The sequence below is a fragment of the Notechis scutatus genome, chromosome Z (genome assembly GCF_049901735.1).
Source record: "Notechis scutatus isolate UNSWTSFEM ecotype Mainland chromosome Z, rNotScu1.2, whole genome shotgun sequence".
Lineage (NCBI taxonomy): Eukaryota > Metazoa > Chordata > Lepidosauria > Squamata > Elapidae > Notechis > Notechis scutatus.
The window spans coordinates 98,307,417-98,327,503 of NC_142025.1; the positions used below are offsets into that span (position 1 = coordinate 98,307,417).

A 20,087-nucleotide genomic window follows, 5' to 3' on the forward strand; every position below is an offset into this window, starting at 1 on the left:
TTAGGGAGTGGGTTGGCAGAATAAAAATACTCAGCTCCTCTCTAAAAAAGAGAGTTGTTGAGAAGAGTACTTCCAAAATAAAATATAGAGCTCTTCTCCCATGACTACATTCCCCAATAGCCTAGGAAAACAACATAAAAGTTGCAGTGTCTATTAAGAAGCCTTATTTAAATGGCCACCTGCTCTCTCATTCGTTTTAGTACATTTCCTTCTCTCTTACATGGGGATGGAAGTCTATTCCTTGCTTCCTTTGATTGACATTTACTCAGAAATCTGAGTATTTTCCACAGTATTTACTTTCAATTAGATAGATAGATAGATAGAATTTTTTATTGGCCAAGTGTGACTGGACACACAAGGAATTTGTCTTGTGTATAAAAGAAAAGAAAGAATTCGTTAAGAGTCAAGAATCATAAGGCATAACACTTAATAATAGTCATAGGGTACAATAAGCAATCAAATCATACTAGGAAACAGTCAATAAATTACTGTAAGGATATAGGCTTGCTGTTTAATGAGAGCATCCATTCCTTTAGATTTTTATATTCCAAATTCAATATCTTAAGTCCTAACAAAATCGGGATGGTAGATTTTCTATTTGTATCAAGCGCTACAAGTATGACTTTAATATCGACTAGCAGAGTAAGTGAAAGATGTGTAAACAGGATTTAATTCTGTAGGCAAAGAAATGGGAAAGCAACAAAATGGAAAGCGCTGGTTTATATTCTCAAACAGGTAGATTTAGTAACTAAGCAAAATCCTAAACTTGAATTAATAAGACACACAAAAACCAAAACACGAAGATGAAACCTTTTTACTACCTTCGGGTCAGAATCGGAACTACGCTTCCCAACAGCCCCTGCGGCTTTTATCTTTAAACGGAAGTAGGTCATTGGAAAGACGATTTTAAAAACTATGAGAGGAAGCCAGTAGTGGAGCTTGGGTTTTCTTAAAGGGGACGTATCTAATTCAGAAGCTTTGGTTAGAAAAGCGGGAAGGTTGCAAAGTAAGCAGAAACCTGGCGCAGGTTCCAGGATCTGAAAGGCAAGAAATAGCAGAGTAGCCCATTATTTGTTTTTAAGAAAATGCAGAAATAGCGAGGGAGAAAAGTGAAAAAGTGTGGAGAACGTGAGTAAAGAAAGGTTGTTTCAACGAAACGAGGTGGCAGCGGCAGCAGCAGCAGCAGAGCGAATATAAAAGTAGTTGTCTGTGCAGGTGTGCCTTTTGGAGAGGATCCCGAGCATATATGTCGACAGTTTAGCACATAAGACCGGTGGGCTATAGGGAAGGGTGGGTTGGAGCGGAGCGGTGATGGTTATGGGGGTGGCGATCTTAAGCCGGCAAGCGCAAAGAAGTATCCTTGAGTGGCAGAAACCTAGTTTTACACTTGGGCACAGCTTTTTTTCAAACGGGTCGTGTCGGCTGACGTTGATGGGATTGCAACCCAGTATGCCTGAAGGGGAAAAGTTGGCCCATTGCTTACTATTAAGCAGCCCTTTTGTCGTGCTGGGGACTAAAGTTCGCCAGGACGAGTGGGTTGGGTTACTTAGAGGGCCAGGACGGTGGCTTTTCCGTAAAGCGGCGTTGGGCATTGCGTGGGCAGACAGATGGCCCTAGGAAAGCTGCTAATCCCACTCATGGGTGGGGTCCACTTGTTGGTGACAGTGGAAAAAGCCAGATGGAAATAACTGTACATAGGCAGGAAGGGACTCTCCGGGTCACAGAAAACTTTCCAGAAATCCAACCTGTTTATTTTAGTGTTCAGAAAAGGCAACTGCTGATTGTTCTCAGATTCGGAGCAGATGCTACTAACAAGCAATTGGAAAGGGACATTAGTCTCAAAAACAGACTGTTTATGTTCCTGAAAGTTGGAAGACTGATGGGCGAATGCCTAACTTTTGGTGGGAGCAATCAGCAGGGATCCTTGGGTTCTGTTTTTATCAAGCATTGTGGGGTGGGACACACAATGCCCAAAGTGAGTAAAAAAACCCTCCAAACCAGGTTGTTACAGGGATTAGCAGTGCAGTGTGAATTCCTTCCCCCTCATCTAACTGCCAGGATGTGTTAACATCTCAGCTAATGTTGTCCTGAGGGAAGTCAATGAGCATCTACTAAAACTCACATTTGAACAAAGGGCATGTTTTCCCCAATACAGTGGTTTTCAGTTGCTGGTTGGAACATTGTAGGCCAAGAAATGGAAAACTAACCTGGAAAGGGCTGGTTTATGCTGTCAAGGAGATATATTTAGTAACTGGATTCTTACAAACAAAATCCTAAACTACAGAGTCCTTGACTTAAAATTGAGCCCATAATTTCCATTGCTAAGCAAGACAAGTTGTTAAGTGAGTTTTGCGCCATTTTGCAAGCTTTCTCGCCACACTTGTGAAGTGAATAGCTGCAGTTGTTAAATTAATAACATGGTTAAAGTGAATCTGCCTTCTCTGTTGACTTTTGTTTGTCAGAAGGTCATGAAAGGTGATGATCACATGACTCCCAGTGCAAATGTGAAATATATTCCAGTTGCCACATGTCTGAATTTTTATCATGTGGAGATGCTGCAACAGTCATAAGTGTGAACTATGTCATAAGTCCCTTTTTCAGTGCTGTTGTAATTTCAAACTGACTAAATGAATAGTTGCAAGTCAACAACCTATAATTCTTACATTTGTGTTACATGCTGCTGTGCCCAGCATGAACCATATAGAGATATAGAGAGATGGCACAGTTTGCACAACACATTGCAACAGAGGTTGAGTTTCTACAATATCTTGTGCCACGTCTTTCCTATTTCAACTTAATAGATTCTGCTGAACAAATTCAGGCAATAAGGGTAAATGGAAGCAGAAGCTAGGGAGGGCTTAACTTCTAAAAGAAGGAATGCTGAACTCCTTGTGTGAATCAAGGCCTTTTGACTTGAATTTTTGACTTGCTAATAGGAAGTTGTGGGCAGTTGCTTCCTTTTTTCTTCAGCTTTAGAAATGAATTTTGATACTGAAATGGACATTCAGGTACAATATAAGTAATATAACTGCAAAGATAACATTGTCATGTTGTAAGTATATATAAGTGGCAACTAGGCTTGGGAACAATGTATTTATATGCTGCTTTGAAACAATATTATGTAAAGATGGGTATATATTTTATAGGCATTATTAGTACAATCATTATTCTATGTGTCATGGAATTAGTCAAAAGTGAGGTTTGAGCTATATATCTGAGAGATGAGTTGGTTTTATTCTGTAATAAATTGAAGATTTTTGTGGAGTGACAAGGGAGAACTTTTGTTTTTAGAAATCTACAAATGATAAAAAAAATTCTTTCTGGACTACAGTAATCCGTATAAAAAGGGGTGGGTTTCAGCTGCATGGTGCCAGCAACCATCCTGGCATTTTGATCCCCTCCCTTGTGTAGGTGCTTCTGCTGTAGGATTTAGGGATGAGCCAGCTGTGCTGAAACATTTGGTAGAGCATATAGAAAGGCATTAAACTCTCTCCTTACGCTGCTTAGAGAGCTTATGATGGAAATTGGTTCAGGCAATGGAGTTAGGGGTTCTTAAACTTTTTTTTGCCATACACGAAATCCTATTTTGAAAAATATATCTAAGCACATAGAAAAAAACATCAAGAGATCGATTGTGTTACCAAGGAAGCTAAGTGCTCAAGTACCATTACTGACGCATTAAAATAGCAAATATGTAATATAATAACATTTAACTAAATCAATTACAAGACAGCACATTGTAAGAGTATAATAATTTTAGATAGCAAGATGTATTGAAGTTAGATGTTTTTGGAGCCTCAAGTCCATACGTTATTTTGTTGCCTACTTAAAACATTTGAATGAAAAAGTAAATTTCAGTGAGAGGGTACAGAAAATAAAGTTGTGTTATTTTATTTTTTCCTCATCCAGATTCATGGCCTCCTTAAAAGGGTTGGTGGACCTTAAGTAAGAACTCCTTCTTTAAGCCAAACCCACAGTTTTAGGCCACTGGAAGTGCTTGAAGCTTTGAGTGCATGTCAGGGACTCACTCAGAAAGGTTGTTGTGGTACGCATATGGCTAAACAGAAAATACCTGTTTTTCAGAAGGCAAACTGGTGAGATTGTTTTCCACCAGCCATTCTTCTCTCTCAAGTTTCTCTCTATTACTTTAGCTTACCTTTTTGCTTGATTGTTTTGGATACTCTCATTCAAGTAAAGAGCTGTGCAATGCTGTGCTTCCCCATCTCTCTCTTTTTTAAAAAAAAACCAATCTAAACAATTTTCTGAGTTTTGTGTGGGGTTGCAATACATGGTTGGAAACAAATGACGTTTGAGGCTGGTGCCCGGCTTTGCACCCAATTTATATAGTTTTAATTAAAATAGTATAAAATAATTAAAATAGTATAAAAATATGGCTGAAGCAAGGAGATTTGCAGGTGCAAAGAGAACAGTCTGGCACTGAGAGCCCAAGCTTTATGCTGCCTTTTCAAACTGGTACTTTACATGTGGATTGCAACTTCTCTTAATTCCCAGCCAGGAAGGACAACTGGCTGCTGGCTGTAATTAGGTGAACTGGAAGTCCAGCACATCAGAAGGGAATTGGTTGTGAGAAGGCTGGTTTAAATTCATATCTGCAGCTTGAGGATTAAATCTTCATATCTGTGCCTCATTCTCTATTTTGGGGAGCTCATGTTCCCCATAATATCAATTCTGTCAGCATTGTCTTTATTGGCAGGGAACACTTGAAAGTAAAATTGGTTAGTTTGTCCTACTTAACTGTCCAATTGGGAGATTAGATGGCATAATAATGAAGTATTTTGCAAGTTAATTGAAGGGCAGAACAACCTAATTTGCACTTAACTGAGGGTGCAGGAAGAATAAAAGTCCCTCTTAGTTAACCTTAGAAGCTATTTACTGGCTTTAAAGTATTTTTTTGTCTATTTAAATCTAGCATACTATTTCCTGACCTGGGGAATGCTAAAGAATTGAGACTCTTGAGAAAGTTAACACCAGAAGTCCTGTTCTGCGTAACTATATTGACTTGGATAATGAAGAACACCACACTAGCAACATACAATGCCGTGTTTCTCAACCTCAACAACTTTTAAGATGTGTGAAGTTCAACTCCCAGAATTCTAGGAGTTGAAGTTTATGCATCTTAAAATTGTTAAGTTTGAAAAACATTAGTATAGTGAGTCTTTCTAATTCAAAAGTACGCAAATGGATGCCCTCCCTATTATGTAGAAAAAAAATTGCAAGGTTTCTTGGCATTGATTGGACTGGCTATGGGTGTTCAAAACCTACGAAGGGCTCCTATCAGCCTACCCCTATTTTGATCAATCAGATTTTCCAGGCAATTTGCACAACCTCTTTAGAAATGTTTTCCGCAGTTCAATAATAACTAATGACCTATGTTTCCAAATAGTGTCAAAAGGTACTGTTTAGTGGCCAGTTGAGATCTACATGTATCTAGATAGTGATGACTGAAAATGGCTTCTGTATAATCCTAATATGAGGGCTTGGAATCACTTTAATGCTCAATAGCACTACTACTAAATTTGGAATCTCTTTGTTATTCCTCTTTATTTATTTTAAGGAAGAAAATACTGATAGAAGCAAAAAATAACAACTCCTGCTCATTTTCCCCATCTAGAACGGTGAAGAAGGGCAAGTGAATGGGTAGTGATGACAGCAGCAATAAGGGGAGAAGGCCCATGCAAGCCATTTTGCCTAATCCAAATCCCACCCACCCCCCAAAAAACCTCCTGAATCCAGCTCTATCTTTATGTTCTTCAGGCACATATAATATAGTGACATCTATAATCCTTTTTGAATGTGTTTTCCCCCCAGATCAAATGGTAAGAAAACACATTAGTGTTAAATCTCCCATGAAATCTAATAGCATTGGGGTTTATTATATTATATTTTTCAGGATCACAGGGAAACAGGTTCCAAATGCGGCTACTTCCACCATGTAGGATATTAACCAAAAGGAAGCAATTTTTACCTGCTGCAGCACTCTTGTGGTATGATTTTCTCACTTTACTCTTGTGGATGAATAGCTTAAAACTAGATGTGGTTGCAGTTGAATTTCAGTAGAAAGAAGGAGGGTTAGCACCAACAGTGCATGTATGTTGAACATCCAGGGATTAAAGACAAAATCTGAATATGTCAGAAAGTAGGCAAAGGCACTGCTAATCGAGATGATGACTTAATAGTAGTTTTCTGGGACTTTGTGCTAAGAATCCCAAGGCAAGGTTGCTAGGGATGATGCATTGAAGCCAAGCATAATCCTTTTATTTACTTTTTTAGAGTCATAAAGTCATGAATCACTGGGTCTGCTACCTGTCCACCCTATTCCTTGTCCCCTTAAATGCCAGAATAACAGAAATTAAGCAAATTCTGTTAAGCTTAATTTAGCCAGCTTTATGTTTTGCTTGCTTATTTGTGTGGCTGAAGAAATGAGGGTTAGGATTTGTGTGTACTTCTGTGATCTTTTAAATTGGATGTGAAAAAAAAATGTAAGGAATACATGTTGGCATTTGCTTGCATTGGAAGATGTCTCCATAACAAACTCCTTGTTCTATCAAGTAGAACAAGTGATTGCATTCTTCTTGGTCTCTGGAAATGAAAGCATTAAGATGTTGAGACTGAATCTGTTTCTGGAGAACTGAGTTTATGGAGGCTGTACAATTTAGTCTTGGGCTCTATCAAATTCTGTCATGAAAAAAATCTTGGCATTGCGAGATTGAATTAAGTTACTCAGATTGAAACCAATATTTTCTTTTTGCAGGACACTGTAGGTTATCCCAATAGCATTGTTTCCTCTCTCTTCCACCCCCAACTCCCCCTCCCTTCTTCCTAATTTAGCTTGAAATATACCAGGCATCTATCTTAGGGCTTATCACTTCACTTATCTTATCTCTGTAACTTAATAGGTTCTTCAGTGCTTTGTTGTCTTTCAAAATAGCAAGAAATTAGATGCAGGCATTGCTGTCTGGCTTTCCAGTCACTATAAAAAAGAAAGAAATGTAACAAAAATGGAGTGAATATAAAAGAAAAAAATTATTTTAGAACATAAGAGGAAGATTGTGGTCCTCTGAATGTTTGTGATTGCAGTTTTCACTAGATCTAGTCAAGTTGGCCAAGGGTAAAGAATACTAGAAGTTGTGACTCAGCAGCCTCTGAATTGGCACAGGTTTTCTCTGCCTGGTTCATAACTGGCCAGGCAGTTTTCTTCTGATTTGCCAAAAGAAATTTATATTTACCAAATCCAAGTTTGGCCCCATTCACCCAATGGGAATGGATTGCAGATAGACATAGACTTCTAGGGTTAGTTATAATGAAATATGGAATTCATTTGTACAAAATACAGTAAGTTAGAAAATGTTGGTTATACAAATGTATTAAAAAATTATGTGTACTTGAATAATACTTACATTTTATATAAGTATATGTAAAATTGTAAATATTAATTGCTACATGTTATTAAGCACATTTTTATATGTAGTTGTGTAAGTATTTGCATTATAACTATTCTTGTTTTTTTAAAACAGTAAAAATTAAATTTTTTTAAAAGCCCAAAGTGAAATTCCCTTGTCCCTGTCCTTGGTTCAGTAAAAGCAGGTAAGATGACTCTTTAGTGGACAGCTTTGGAGTATAATATGAATATAGTTTTGTTCTTCTATTCTAGAAACTAACTTTTTCCATTTACTCCCCATTATTCCATCTCCAGAACAGGATCTGATTTTTATTTAGTAAATGGATTGATGAAATGCAGATAGTTCATAGATAATTAATGCTCTGGTATTAATTGTATGCCCCCCCCTTTTTTACAGATGTTTCCCTCTAAGTTCTGAAAGTAGGATGTTGGAATATCAAGAACAAGAAGTAAGATCATTGGCATTAGCAGGCATGACTGTATGCACAATTTTCTATTTCACCCCTTCTGAAAAGATCTGCAGTCAGCTTTCAAGAAGGAAAATAGTTTTTAACAGCCTCCAAGTTTGACTGAATATAGTGAAAGAATAGAAGCTAAAGCAATATTGACATAGGTTACTCCAAAATGTGAGGACGCTTTGTTTCCAAGCATTGCTTCCTACTGTATGTTCGTGCTTAAAACAAGTAATTTGGAATAAAAAAAACGTATGTGCAGGGCCATAGAAAAGTTTCAGAATCTATAGCGTAAGTCAGAATCTATAAAAGCTCCTCCCACCCACACCTACATCATGTGCGTGGCAGAAAGCTGAATCATACAAATGCCCTGGAGAAAAAGTACCTAAGTATACATGAGATCATGGTGAGATATTTTGAACAAGACATGTTGTTTAGCCTGCCTACCATCCCTATAGCACGTATTTATATCTCTTTGGCTGTCTTTTTACCACAGACACAAGGACATAAATTTATGTAAGGATTTCTCTCAGGTGCCCATAACTCAGCTTCATCCTATATTTTGAATATCCAAAACAAATATAGTTGAACAAGCTATGCTTTGTGTAGGTTAGCCAAGCTTTCCTTATTCACTCATCCTTTATATGTGTTTGACCTGCAACTTTCAGAAGGTGGCTGAGCATTTTGAGGGTTGTAGTTCTGAAGCGTACAAGTTTGGTGATGGCTGGTCTGAACATTGCATTATTCTTCTGTTTTATCCCTGAGGCAATAGATCAAATCCTGCTTTCCTTGGTCCTCAATTCTTCCAAATTGAAGTGAAGCAGGGACATAATAACATTAGTATTTATATTCTGAATTGATAATAAAAATAGACATAATTGCAGACCTCTGTAATAAGATGGTGGGCCACCCAGTTATAGTACTGGGCATGTATGTTTAAGATTCAAGAACTTAATCTTTATGTAATAACTTGTGGTTAGCTGCCTTTAGCTTGCATAAGTTTAATTAGGCTAGATGTGACCCTGTAAATATTCATTCTCTCTGATCATTGGCCTGGGATAGAATGGGTTTGAAGTCCTAATGACACCCGGAAAGTCATAGATTTCCCATAATAACTATTGGAAAAGCATAATCATGTTTATCAAATAGTTATTAGACTTTGTATATATTTCTTTTTTCCCATGCTTGAGACCCATGGAATAAATCTGCCTGAGTCTCTTTACAGCCTTTTGATCTTAATATAGTAAAGCTTTTGTACAATCATAATGAGCTTCTGTTTATGCATTCAATTCTTTTGGCTGAAAAAGGGGAAAATCTGGTTTAGGCCCTAATAGTTAGAGAAGTGTTGCAAAATAAGTGGACGCTAAAGATATATTTTTTTCCTCTGGATCTGAACCCAGGAGCTGACTACTGTGCGTGTCCAAGATCCTCGAATACATAATGAGGGCTCATGGAATTCTTATGTGGACTACAAAATATTTCTCCATGTAAGTATAGAAAGTTACTGGAAAAAACAGCAGTAGACAGAATAACAGAGCTGGAAGAAACCTTTTGAGGCCTTCTAGTCCAACCCTTTGCACAAGCAGGAGACCCATACCAATCCACACAAGTAGCTAACCAAAAAGTCTCCAGGGATAGAGGTCTTACAACTTTTGAAGGCAAGCTGTTCTACTGGTTAATTGTTCTCATTGTTAGAAAATTTCTCCTTTAGTTCTAGGTTACTTCTCCCCTTGATGAAAAACTATTTTTGCGTGCTTTGCAAAGTACCAAATATGAAACAAACAGCTACTATTGATATGGAAAAGAAACTTATGCTTGCTTTTTTACTTCTGTGGAAAAGTCATGATATTACTTGTGACTTACTTAGTGCATAAGAAGCAAAAAAGAATGGGAATTTCCCATTATTCTTTCCTTCTGCAAACTGTTGTACTTTACAAGCATGGGAAAATTTCTTCTTTTTAGAGCAGGGGTGTTAAACTCACGTTGTCACATTGTCACATGATGTATTGTGACTTTTACCCCTTCGCTAAAATGGGGGTGACCTTGGCCAGTGCATGACGCATTGGGGCCATGGGCCGCGAGTTTGACACCCCTGCTTTAGAGCAACTTTTAAGATGTGTGGACTTCAGCTCCCAGAAGAGAAAGAGTTCTGGGAGTTGAAGATCACACAACTTAAAGTTGCTGAGGCCGGGGAGACAGCCATTTTTGACCCATTTCTTTTTCCACCCTACACCCTTTGTAGACATGATATGACTACCTGAGGTATACTGCAACTTTTTCCCTGGTTTCCACTGAAAATCATAAAACTGTTTTTTGGGGTGGCATTTTTTGGATGTGTGAACTACTGGTGCAGTGGTTAGAATACAGTATTGCAGGCTAACTCGGCTTACATTGCCCTGAGTTCAATTCCTTCAATCCTGACTGACTTATTTTATTTTATTTATTTATAATTTGTCAAAAAAAAAACATGAATAACATAAAAATAAAATGTCAGGCATGTTAGTGCACTTATGCATACCCTGTTCTGTTTCTTCCACAGAGCTAGATTTATAGCTGTGCAGAAGCAGATAGATAACTCAACAAAGCTTCTATAACAAAGTTCATTTATTGGTACATCAGGTATCTTCATAACTCACATTTATGATGAAGTTCTTCTTTAATGACCAATCCTTTGTATATCTGCCTTGTACGTGAAAGATGGTTATCTCCTAACCCATCTTGTAGCGATAGAAAGAAGATGCCATGAGGTAGAGAGTTCAGACAAAGAATGAGGAAAACTCCCTCAACCCACCAAGGGTCAACTCAGTGATCAATCAAGACTACAGATGTAGACACGTGAGATGAACTACATTTCCCATGATGTAGTCCCTTAAGGGAACAGCTCACAATTCCTAAGTAACTATCCCATAGACTGGCTGGGACAGCACATGCCCCCTTTATGGACCTCTTAAATATGAAGGGAGGTCCACAGAAGTCAATTTGTGACTAAAACTGAAAATTTGTAGCTGAGACAATTGAATCAGGTAGAGCATTCCAGACTTAAGATTGACTCAGGCTTCTATCCTTCCGAGGTTGGTAAAATGAAGAGCCAGATTTTGGGGGGCAATATGCTGACTCTGTAAATGCTAAGAGAAAGCTGTAAAGCACTGTGAAGTGGTATATAAGTCTAAGTGCTATTGCTATTGTTATTTAACAGCTAATTTTCAGCAATGTGGTCCTGAGGGTTAGTAGGAACCATGAAACGGGGAATGGGGCTTGATGCAGAGTGCCCCATTGCCTTCTAAATGAGCTTTGAAGGAAGAGGAATCAATATGCATAGTTTCAATTGTGGACAGAGAAGCTGGCTGGCCTTAGGGGCAGAAACAGGGATTGGACTATTAGTCCCTCATGCAGTTAAAAAAGACGAATGGGAGGCAATACACGTAATTCTGGATTTACAACCATAATTGAGCCCACAATTTCTGTTGCTAAGCAAGACGAGTTGTTAAGTAAGTTTTGCCTCATTTTATGACCTTTCCTGTCAAATTGTTAAGTGAATCACTGCAGTTAAATTGGTAACATGGTTGTTAAATGAATCTTGCCTTCCCCATTGACTTTGCTTGTCAGAAGGTTACAAATGGTGATCACATGAACCTGTGACATTGCAACCATCACAAATACATGCCAATCATCTGAATTTTGATTGCATGATCATGGTTATGTCATAAGTGTGAAAAATAGTCAAAAGTCACTATTTTTAGTGCCACTGTAACTTTGAATGATTAATAAACGAATGGTTGTAAGTCAAGGACTACCTGCATTGTTATGTTCCAAATATGAACTTCCCTGCAGCATCTGACGGACTGGAATAAACAGAACTTTGGTTTCATGCACCCATCCTTCAATTATTATTAGAAATTGCAACCGAATTTAATCCTTTTTTTTTTGCCCACTTTTTACATTGCATGGTATGAAACTCTTTGAAAATCAAATTAAATAGAAAGAATAAAACATGACAAGAACAGAATCATGATGAAACTTTAGAGAGGAAGACAGGCAATGCATATTTTTGTGACTGATATAAAGAAGATTGAAAGGTACTTTATACTTTTTTTTATTCACCAGTTTTCTTTTCTCTTTTTTCTTAAATTTGTTCTCCTTTTATTACTCCATAAAATTCTTCAATAAAAATCAATTAAAAAAGAAAATCAAATGATTTTTTTAAAATGACTTTTAATCAAAGTTCACTTAAAACAAAAAAAATGCTATGATAAAAGCTGTTTATCATAGCAATTCTCTATTAACACAGCAGCCAGCAGAGGGAGACAGTTTAGAAAGAGTGAAAAAAACAGGTGGAATAAACCTTGTATCAACCACAATCTTTCTTATTCTACAGACCAATAGTAAAGCTTTCACAGCCAAGACATCTTGTGTGCGCAGACGATATCGTGAGTTTGTGTGGTTAAAGAAACAGCTGCAAAAAAATGCTGGCTTGGTGTAAGTGTGAGATCGTGTTTTTTTTAATAGTGGCCTCCACCATCAAAGGACATTTGCACATCATTTGGAAATATTTCAATGATAAACGAATATTATTTTCTGCACCAGTACTAACCCTAAGTGACACTTTAAAATTTACCTTAGAAATGTCAATGTTGAAAATATGTTTGAACTATAATATATAATAATGTATTAAAGCTGAATAGCTCATAGCTCATTGTCAGAGAATATGATCTGCATATAGACAGACTTAAAGTCAATTTCTGAGGTCAAAATTTAATAAATTCAGGTCTTTCATGGAGGACTATTGGCAATACCAGAAGATATTGATGGTTTTATATTTAATATTTTACTTTTCATTTTATGCATTTCCAAGAAAGCTTAATGAGCTTGTTGATTTTTTGCAAAATGCAATTTATAAACTTTTAGGGGAGAAGACCCCTAACCTTGACCTATCATCTTGGAACCATCTCCAAAAATCTTTTCATAAATCCAATATGTGGATATAGTATAATACTGTTTGAAGGTATTGCTTGAGCTTACAGAGGGTTTAGATTTTTGCAGAACGAGCTATTAATGATCCAGAAGTCCAACTCTTGCAGAAGATGCATTCTTCTTCATCAGCATTGCTGCTGAATTAAATTAGCTTCACTGTAGGCTCCAAACCTTGATGGGAATAGGCTTTTAATAGAATGGTAACACCTATTTTAGTGAAGAATAAGCTCATGGTGTAGCAAAAGAACAAGCTCATGGAGTAGCAGACGATTGCTAATTACTTTTTATTGCAGATGCATTCTCAAGGAGGGGTATATTTTTATATATATGTAAACCTCTCCCTCATATCCTCTAGGCCTGTCCCAGAACTTCCAGGGAAATCTACTTTCTTCACAGGCAATAATGATGAATTCATTGAGAAACGAAGACAAGGATTGCAACAGTTCTTGGAGAAGTGAGTGGAAACTGGGGAACAGGATTATTATTGGAGACAGAAGATTTTCTGGATCCCACTTGATTAGAATTTATCATCAAGTTTATAATGGTGGGCAAATGATAATATAATCAAGATAGTTTCAGTTACTGTGAATAACTAAACTTATAGCTTAATTTTAAAAAGCAAAATCAAAAATATGACAAGAAAAAGTTGACATATAGGTAGAAAATCTTGGAAAACCCACAGCTTATCAAAAAAGGAAAAACTGCAAGTAAGACATATACAAAAAAAAAAAAAAAAAAGACCGATCTCAGGTACATTTCAATGGTCCTAGCAAGCTTCCTATGAATTTCCTAGAAGTTATATTGATCTCCCCTTCTGCAGCTGCAGGAACAAATCAATAATTAACAATATTCCCATTACAGTGGCAGAAAGCTTTGATGCCACAGCAATTCTACTATTAGGACTCTTAACAGTGGGGAAAGGTATGCCAGAGTGGATGAAGAAAGCCATAGATTTGCTACAAAAAGTTATTTCCTTCAGTACAAGAAGAATTATATGCTAGCACTATAGTTGGCATATCTTTTCTTCCTTAACGGAAACATTGCAGTGGAAATGAACAAGGTTGGCCAAGGTTGCCAGCAGATTTAAAAAAAAATAAAGATGTGTTTGGGGGTATTTCTTCTACCATAGATTCTCACTTCACACCTGCAGAGTCACTTTGTCTATAAGCAGGAAAGGTATCAAAACCTTAAGTAGAAAGTGTTGTTTCTGAAGATCTGGTTGTTGTAGCGTTTGTGCTTAGAATTTCCAATTTTTCTATTCATATTCTAGGACGGTACAGAATGTTGTACTTCTTTCAGATAGCCAGCTGCACCTTTTCCTACAAAGCCAACTCTCTGTGCCAGAAATTGAAGCTTATGTGCAGGGTCGGGGCCCTATGAGTGTCACTGATGCCATTCTCGACTATGCCAGGTCCAACTGTGGATGGATTCAGGAGGACAGTCATCCAGCTTTGCTGGCTGTACATGACTTTGGCAACAGGTGAGTGGAATGGATGTAATAGTCCAGAAGACAGTAATCACAGTTTCTTTTCCAGGATATTTTGTACTTCCTGTCTTCTATGCTTGCCCATGGCTTCCCTCTCTTTTTATCAGTCCTTGTTTGCAAGATCTCTGATACAGATTGTGCTAAAGTTGTAGAAATAAAGCTTTCCAGATTCCAAAATCAAATTTGGTGTAATAATATCAGTTGCATGAAAATAACAGGCATAGGTATGAATGAAATGGGGAAATAGGTGCTTGCAGTATGATTGCATGTATCTTAGGAATGTGCATGTATGTTTAGGGCTGAAAACCTAGCAATAAATGTGACTGTAGAGCCAGAAGTATTGACCACAGCCATTAGGTGCTGAGTCCAACAGCTAACCTCCTCTTTCTCTTAACCCATCTAATAGGAAATGGAAGTGGGAGATCACTATTTGGCTGGAAATTGGTGGTTTATGTGTTCAACTATTGACTTTCTGTCTGTCGTGTCTGTCATGTCTGTCTGTCTTTCTCTCAGAGTGGTTCTGTTTCCTTCTTAATCAAGAATCACTTCTAGAACTTTTGAATAAGCAACTATGGCAGTCGTATGATTTTGGCAGATATGTTATTTTTTTTTAGCAGAAGGTGCTCCCAAATTTCTCATTCTTTTGTACCATAATTTATGGCACGATTTTCTTGTTTGATTCTATGGAATTTTAATGGAATTCCCAAATACATTCAGATTTGATTATGATTTGTATCCATTCCACATGGAAGAATATTTCATCATTCCTTTTTATTTGCATTTAGAATTTGGAGTAGCGTATGTTAAAATGATTTTGTCACACTACTAGACATAGTATCCTAGTATCTATTATCTATTATCTTTTAAGAGATTTATATATATATATATATATATATATATATATATATATATATATATATATATATATATATATATATATTCATATTCGTAGATTTTCACGGGTACAGGTCTAGGTATGTTCATGTCTTTTCCCGTGTAAGATTAAGAGACATTTCGGCGAGGTCCCACTCGCCATCCTCAGGCTGGTGCTTTCGGCTTCTTGCCAGTGCAAGCAGTGTGTGATCAGAGCTGCCGTCTCTCTATAAATACTGGTGGTAGGGGCTGGTGTGCTGGGCTGGTTGGCTGCGCTGCTGCCTCTTGATTGGTTGATGGAGTTGATGTTGGTATAATGGGCTGTGTGATGGCTTTGTGAGTTTTGTTGTGGAGATATCCTGGATCTTGTGCTATAATCTCCTGGGTCGTTTGTTTTGTAGTGATCTTTATTCCATTAGCCTCTCGTGTTTTAACGGCTTGGGTAATGGGTTGTGTGATGGGCTTGCGAGTTATTTGTTGTGGTATCTTGGGTCCTGCGTTGTAATCTCCTGGGTCGTTTGTGTTTTGATCTCTTTTCCATTAGCCTCCTGTGTAGTACCGGTTTGGGTAATGGGTTGTATGATGACCTTGTGAGATTTATTGCTGTGGTATCTTTGGTCTTGTGCTGTGATATCCTGGGTCATTTGCTGTGTTGCAACTTCTTGAATTCTTGTGGTATAATTTCCTGAGTTTTCTGATGTGATGTCCTGAGTGGGTGGCTATGATGTAGCATTCTGGGTTTTAATCTGGCTTCGAGTTTGGGGTCTGGGTCTGTGTTCTTGGTGTGTGTCAGCTTGTTTGGTTTTGGGGTTGGGGGGGGGGTGCGACAGCTGGTGAAGCAGCCGTGGTCTGTTTTCTGGATGGTGCTTGTCCTTCGTTTATAGGATGCGCTTGGGCCTGGATCTGATGAGGGGGATTGGCGGTGGTGTCCCATGTTGTTTTGGGTCTGGTGTTGGTTTTCGTGGCTGGGACTCGTTTGTTGGTGAGGGCTAGCTTCCAGATGTCTGGTAGGCGGGAGGTATCATCCCGTCTATTCATGCTATGGGGGTGTTTCTCTATCTCGATGGCTTCCCTGATTATTCTCTTGCTGGAGTGTTCAGTGTTGGATATTAATTTGGTTCCTTCGAAATTAATTTCATGTCCTGTGGCTTTAAGGTGCTGGAAGAGGGAGGAAATATTTTCTTCTGACTGCATTTTTGTGTTCTGCGATGCGTGCATTTATTCTCCTGTTGGTTTGTCCAATGTCAACTCTGTAGCCAAGACCCTCATCTCCAGGACCAAACGCCTAGCTGACAAAGACCACCTGAGAACAGAACTACACACCCTCACTAACGTATTAATTTCCAACAGATTCCAAAAAAACACTATCACCAATCTAATCCGAAAAGAGATACCCCAAAAAAACCAAGACACAGAACAAGACAACGGTATTGCACTCCTCCCCTACATCAAAGGCACCACAGACAAAATCAGCAAAATTCTCCACAAACACAATATCAGGACAGCCTTCGGCACTGACTAAAAAATAGCCAACATCCTAAGAAACCCCAAAGACAAGATCCAGCTAGAAAACCAAGGAGTTTATGAAATACCATGCAACAATTGCCCAGCCACATACATTGGACAAACCAACAGGAGAATAAGCCGAAAGCACCAGCCTGAGGATGGCGAGTGGGACCTCGCCAAAACATCACCAATATACTCTTAATCTTACACGGGAAAAGACCCGAACACACCTAGACCTACACATACATATATACATATACATATACATATACATATACACATACACACACACACACACACACACACACACACACACACACACACACACACACACATATAGTGATTGTTTTTGTAGGAAACTGAGTTGGTTATGCATGGTGATAGTTTTAGATATGTGTTTACCTTCCAGACATTTCTTTAGTTGCATCAGATTACAGCACAAACCACAAACCTTGGACAACATCCTTTTCTGTCTCCTCAGGATATTGCCTTCATCTGATTCCGCAGCCCATACTGTTTTCCTTAATTATATCATTGTTAAACTAGTACTTTCCTCCTTATCCTGATAGATGTTTTGCCATGGATACAATTTAATGTGCTTCTGTGACACAGCCAGGGAACCTCTAGCTTGAAACCTATTGGTCATATAAGCTGTTGCGGTTATGCCAACTTTCCTATTAGACCTGTGCACTACAGAATATATCAGTATATTCTGATTTAAGAATACAAATCAGATCTCTTCCTGTATTTCCCTGGAACTGAGCATGCTTAGTGCTATTCCAGAAGAAAATATAGATCATTTTGAACATGTGCTTAGTGTTTTCATGGAATATTGCTAACTCTGTGTCCAGTAAATACCCACTCCCTTATATAACAGCTGAATAAAATCCAGAGGGATTAATCCAGTAAAGATAGCTAAATTCACTGGTCTAGCCTTCTTCAAAATACTTCTTCTCCATCCCATCCAAAGTTAAAGATAATTTTTATAGGATGTTTTCCTGCAGATGTATGAAAGTGAAAAGAAAGTGAAAAGAAACAACAAACCACCTTTGCTGTAATATGTCCTATGTATCCTAAATAGGAACAGTAGCATTTTCTGGCAGCATGCTTGTGCTGGAATCACTTATGAAGGAATCACTTATGAAGGAGACACACTATGCTGGCATTGATATTGGTGCCATCTCAGAAACTGGTACATAATACTTGGTCATCAGAAAAAACTCATAAACCTCTGGTCATGGTTCTAGACCATGAAACTGAGCACTAGAATTCTGGGAATGAATCAGCGGATTTAAATTAAATATCTCTTTCTTTCTCTATTGCTCTCAACTCTCCTGGTATGTGCTCAAGCTTTGATGAAGAAAGCCAGTTTGTCCAAAGCTCCATAGAACCACTTCCTCATTGGAGTGATGGCAGCATAGATGGCAGCAAATTGGAGAGCCCGTGTTCTGAGGAAGATGACCATCAACCAACAGGACTGCTACAGGCTGGTTCCACAGCATCAAGTCACCCCATCAACAATTAGCAAGAATAAAAAAGCTTATTCAGGGATGTGATTTGGAGTTCAACATAAAAGTTTGCCACTTGGTTGAAAATTATTTGGATTATTAGAACTCCAGGTGCAAGTGTTTGGCTTATTCCTAGTGGCTTGGGTGTAAACAAGCCCAGGCCAGTGAAATGTTTGAACAATTAGAATTGAAGCTTATGAACACAGTTTTCCAGTATGCTTTTTTCTGTTCTTCCATCTTAATCCACCCTCAAGTCTTCCTCAATTTTTTGTATATTTTGACAAATTATCCTGTATAGGAAAGTGTTCTGGCTTGTTGACTATGTTCTCTTCCATCATCCTCCATATCTATAACTGATAATGCTTGTTACAAAACCCCAGCTGCCTTTTGAAGGTGTATCAAAATTATTTGCCTGTAGTACAACTTCTTTTTAAGATGGTGCCAGAGAGCCAACCTGCTTGCCATGAATGCCAAATCCACCTCTGGATTCCTTGGAAGATATACACAGCTGGGACAAATGGCCAGACTCCCTCCTCAATTCATTATTGCCAGAGCTGTTAAGAGGAGCATGTTATAAATATACAAGGGAAATGAGGAATGATAGTCTGTATTCTTCTTAGTTGTTGGGAAGAGTTATTCCTGCTGTATTTCATTGCTTTTCATTGCTTTGACACAGCACACAATTTGACAAGGAGACTGCAATTCTTATATATTAAATAACAATTGTAGTCTGTTTCTAAGTCCTCTTATCAGTATCACTGTTATAGCAAAAGCAAAAGGGTAATTCTATAAGTCTAGATATTTCAGTTTGCAGATATCTTGTTTGACTTATTTGATCTTTCAGCAAAATAATAATAGAATTGAAATCAACGGGCTCTGAAGAGCCTGGAAGAGCCTGCTTGAGATGTTTCAGTCCCTTCTTTTTTCTTCCCTTCCCCCTCCATTTCCACACACTAGACAAAAGAAGCTAAGTATCAGACCTATGTTGTCTCTCTCCCAGTTTTTTTGCTTTAAACTGGGCAGAGAAACACAAATAAGGCCATTTTTATCACAAGTAAATATTTATCCTTTGGGTGATGGCTTTTTTTGTTTACCTAAAGTACTCAATGTTTTTCTTCTTTGTGTTCTCTTGTGATAACAATCTCAACAAATGTATATGAAACCAGAACAATTATTACTTAAAAAGAACTACTGGTAGTACATTGCCTATTCCTCTCTTCCCACTCTATCTTGTGCATGTTACTTTTAATTTGAATTTTACTTTTATTATAGAACACATAAAGGAACAAAAATACTCAAAGCTATAGAGAAAACTAAATAAAACAAATAAATAAAACAAAATGGTAAAAAATGGCCTGTTTTCATGCATGTGTGAACTATACATATACTTGTTGGAAGTTATGATTCCCCTGTCTTCTAGGAAAACATTAGAAGGGGAAGGAAAATTCCCCTAAAAGAAAGGAGAGGTGAAAACATTAGCCCCCACCTTTTCATGGGACTCACATTAGCTAGGATCCTTTCCCATAGAAATCAAATAGATAGCAAGCTACAAAAAAACTTGTGAAAAGCAAACAGCATAATAGGAAACTCAGGATATTGCAACCAGGTGCAAATTGATAGCTACAAAGGATCAGGGAAAAACAGATTGGACTATGAAACAATTACTCCTACCAAGATCCCAGGAAGAGATCCCAATCTCAAAGAGACAGGAATTCAACACACACAAATCAAAGATTTCACTTACAAATCAAAGAACCTGAAGTGTATAAGAGAGAGGTTTTCCTACTCACTTATTAGATTAATCCTAGGAATGCCATAAGATTTCTTCTTATCTGCCTTCCTATTAATAAACTGATTCTGACTTTCATTGC

The 20,087-nt window shown here is 37.8% G+C and overlaps 1 protein-coding gene across 11 annotated transcripts; it reads left to right on the forward strand.

Annotated features, from left to right (window-relative positions):
• The first annotated feature begins 902 nt into the window (after nt 1–902).
• SNX11 (sorting nexin 11) lies at nt 903–19,567 on the forward strand. 11 transcript variants are annotated; one of them, XM_087946900.1, is made up of 8 exons: nt 903–1,044; nt 5,912–6,005; nt 7,818–7,869; nt 9,273–9,359; nt 12,248–12,348; nt 13,199–13,297; nt 14,114–14,323; nt 18,059–19,567. In XM_087946900.1, the coding sequence occupies exons 3-8, from the start codon at nt 7,846–7,848 to the stop codon at nt 18,231–18,233; spliced, it is 696 nt and encodes a 231-aa protein (XP_087803026.1). In that variant the 5' UTR covers nt 903–1,044; nt 5,912–6,005; nt 7,818–7,845; the 3' UTR covers nt 18,234–19,567. The 11 variants fall into 11 exon arrangements, with proteins under 11 accessions (XP_087803026.1, XP_087803033.1, XP_087803034.1 ...); XM_087946901.1 differs by having other exon boundaries at nt 935–1,128; XM_087946904.1 differs by having other exon boundaries at nt 937–1,006.
• The last annotated feature ends 520 nt before the right edge of the window (nt 19,568–20,087 follow it).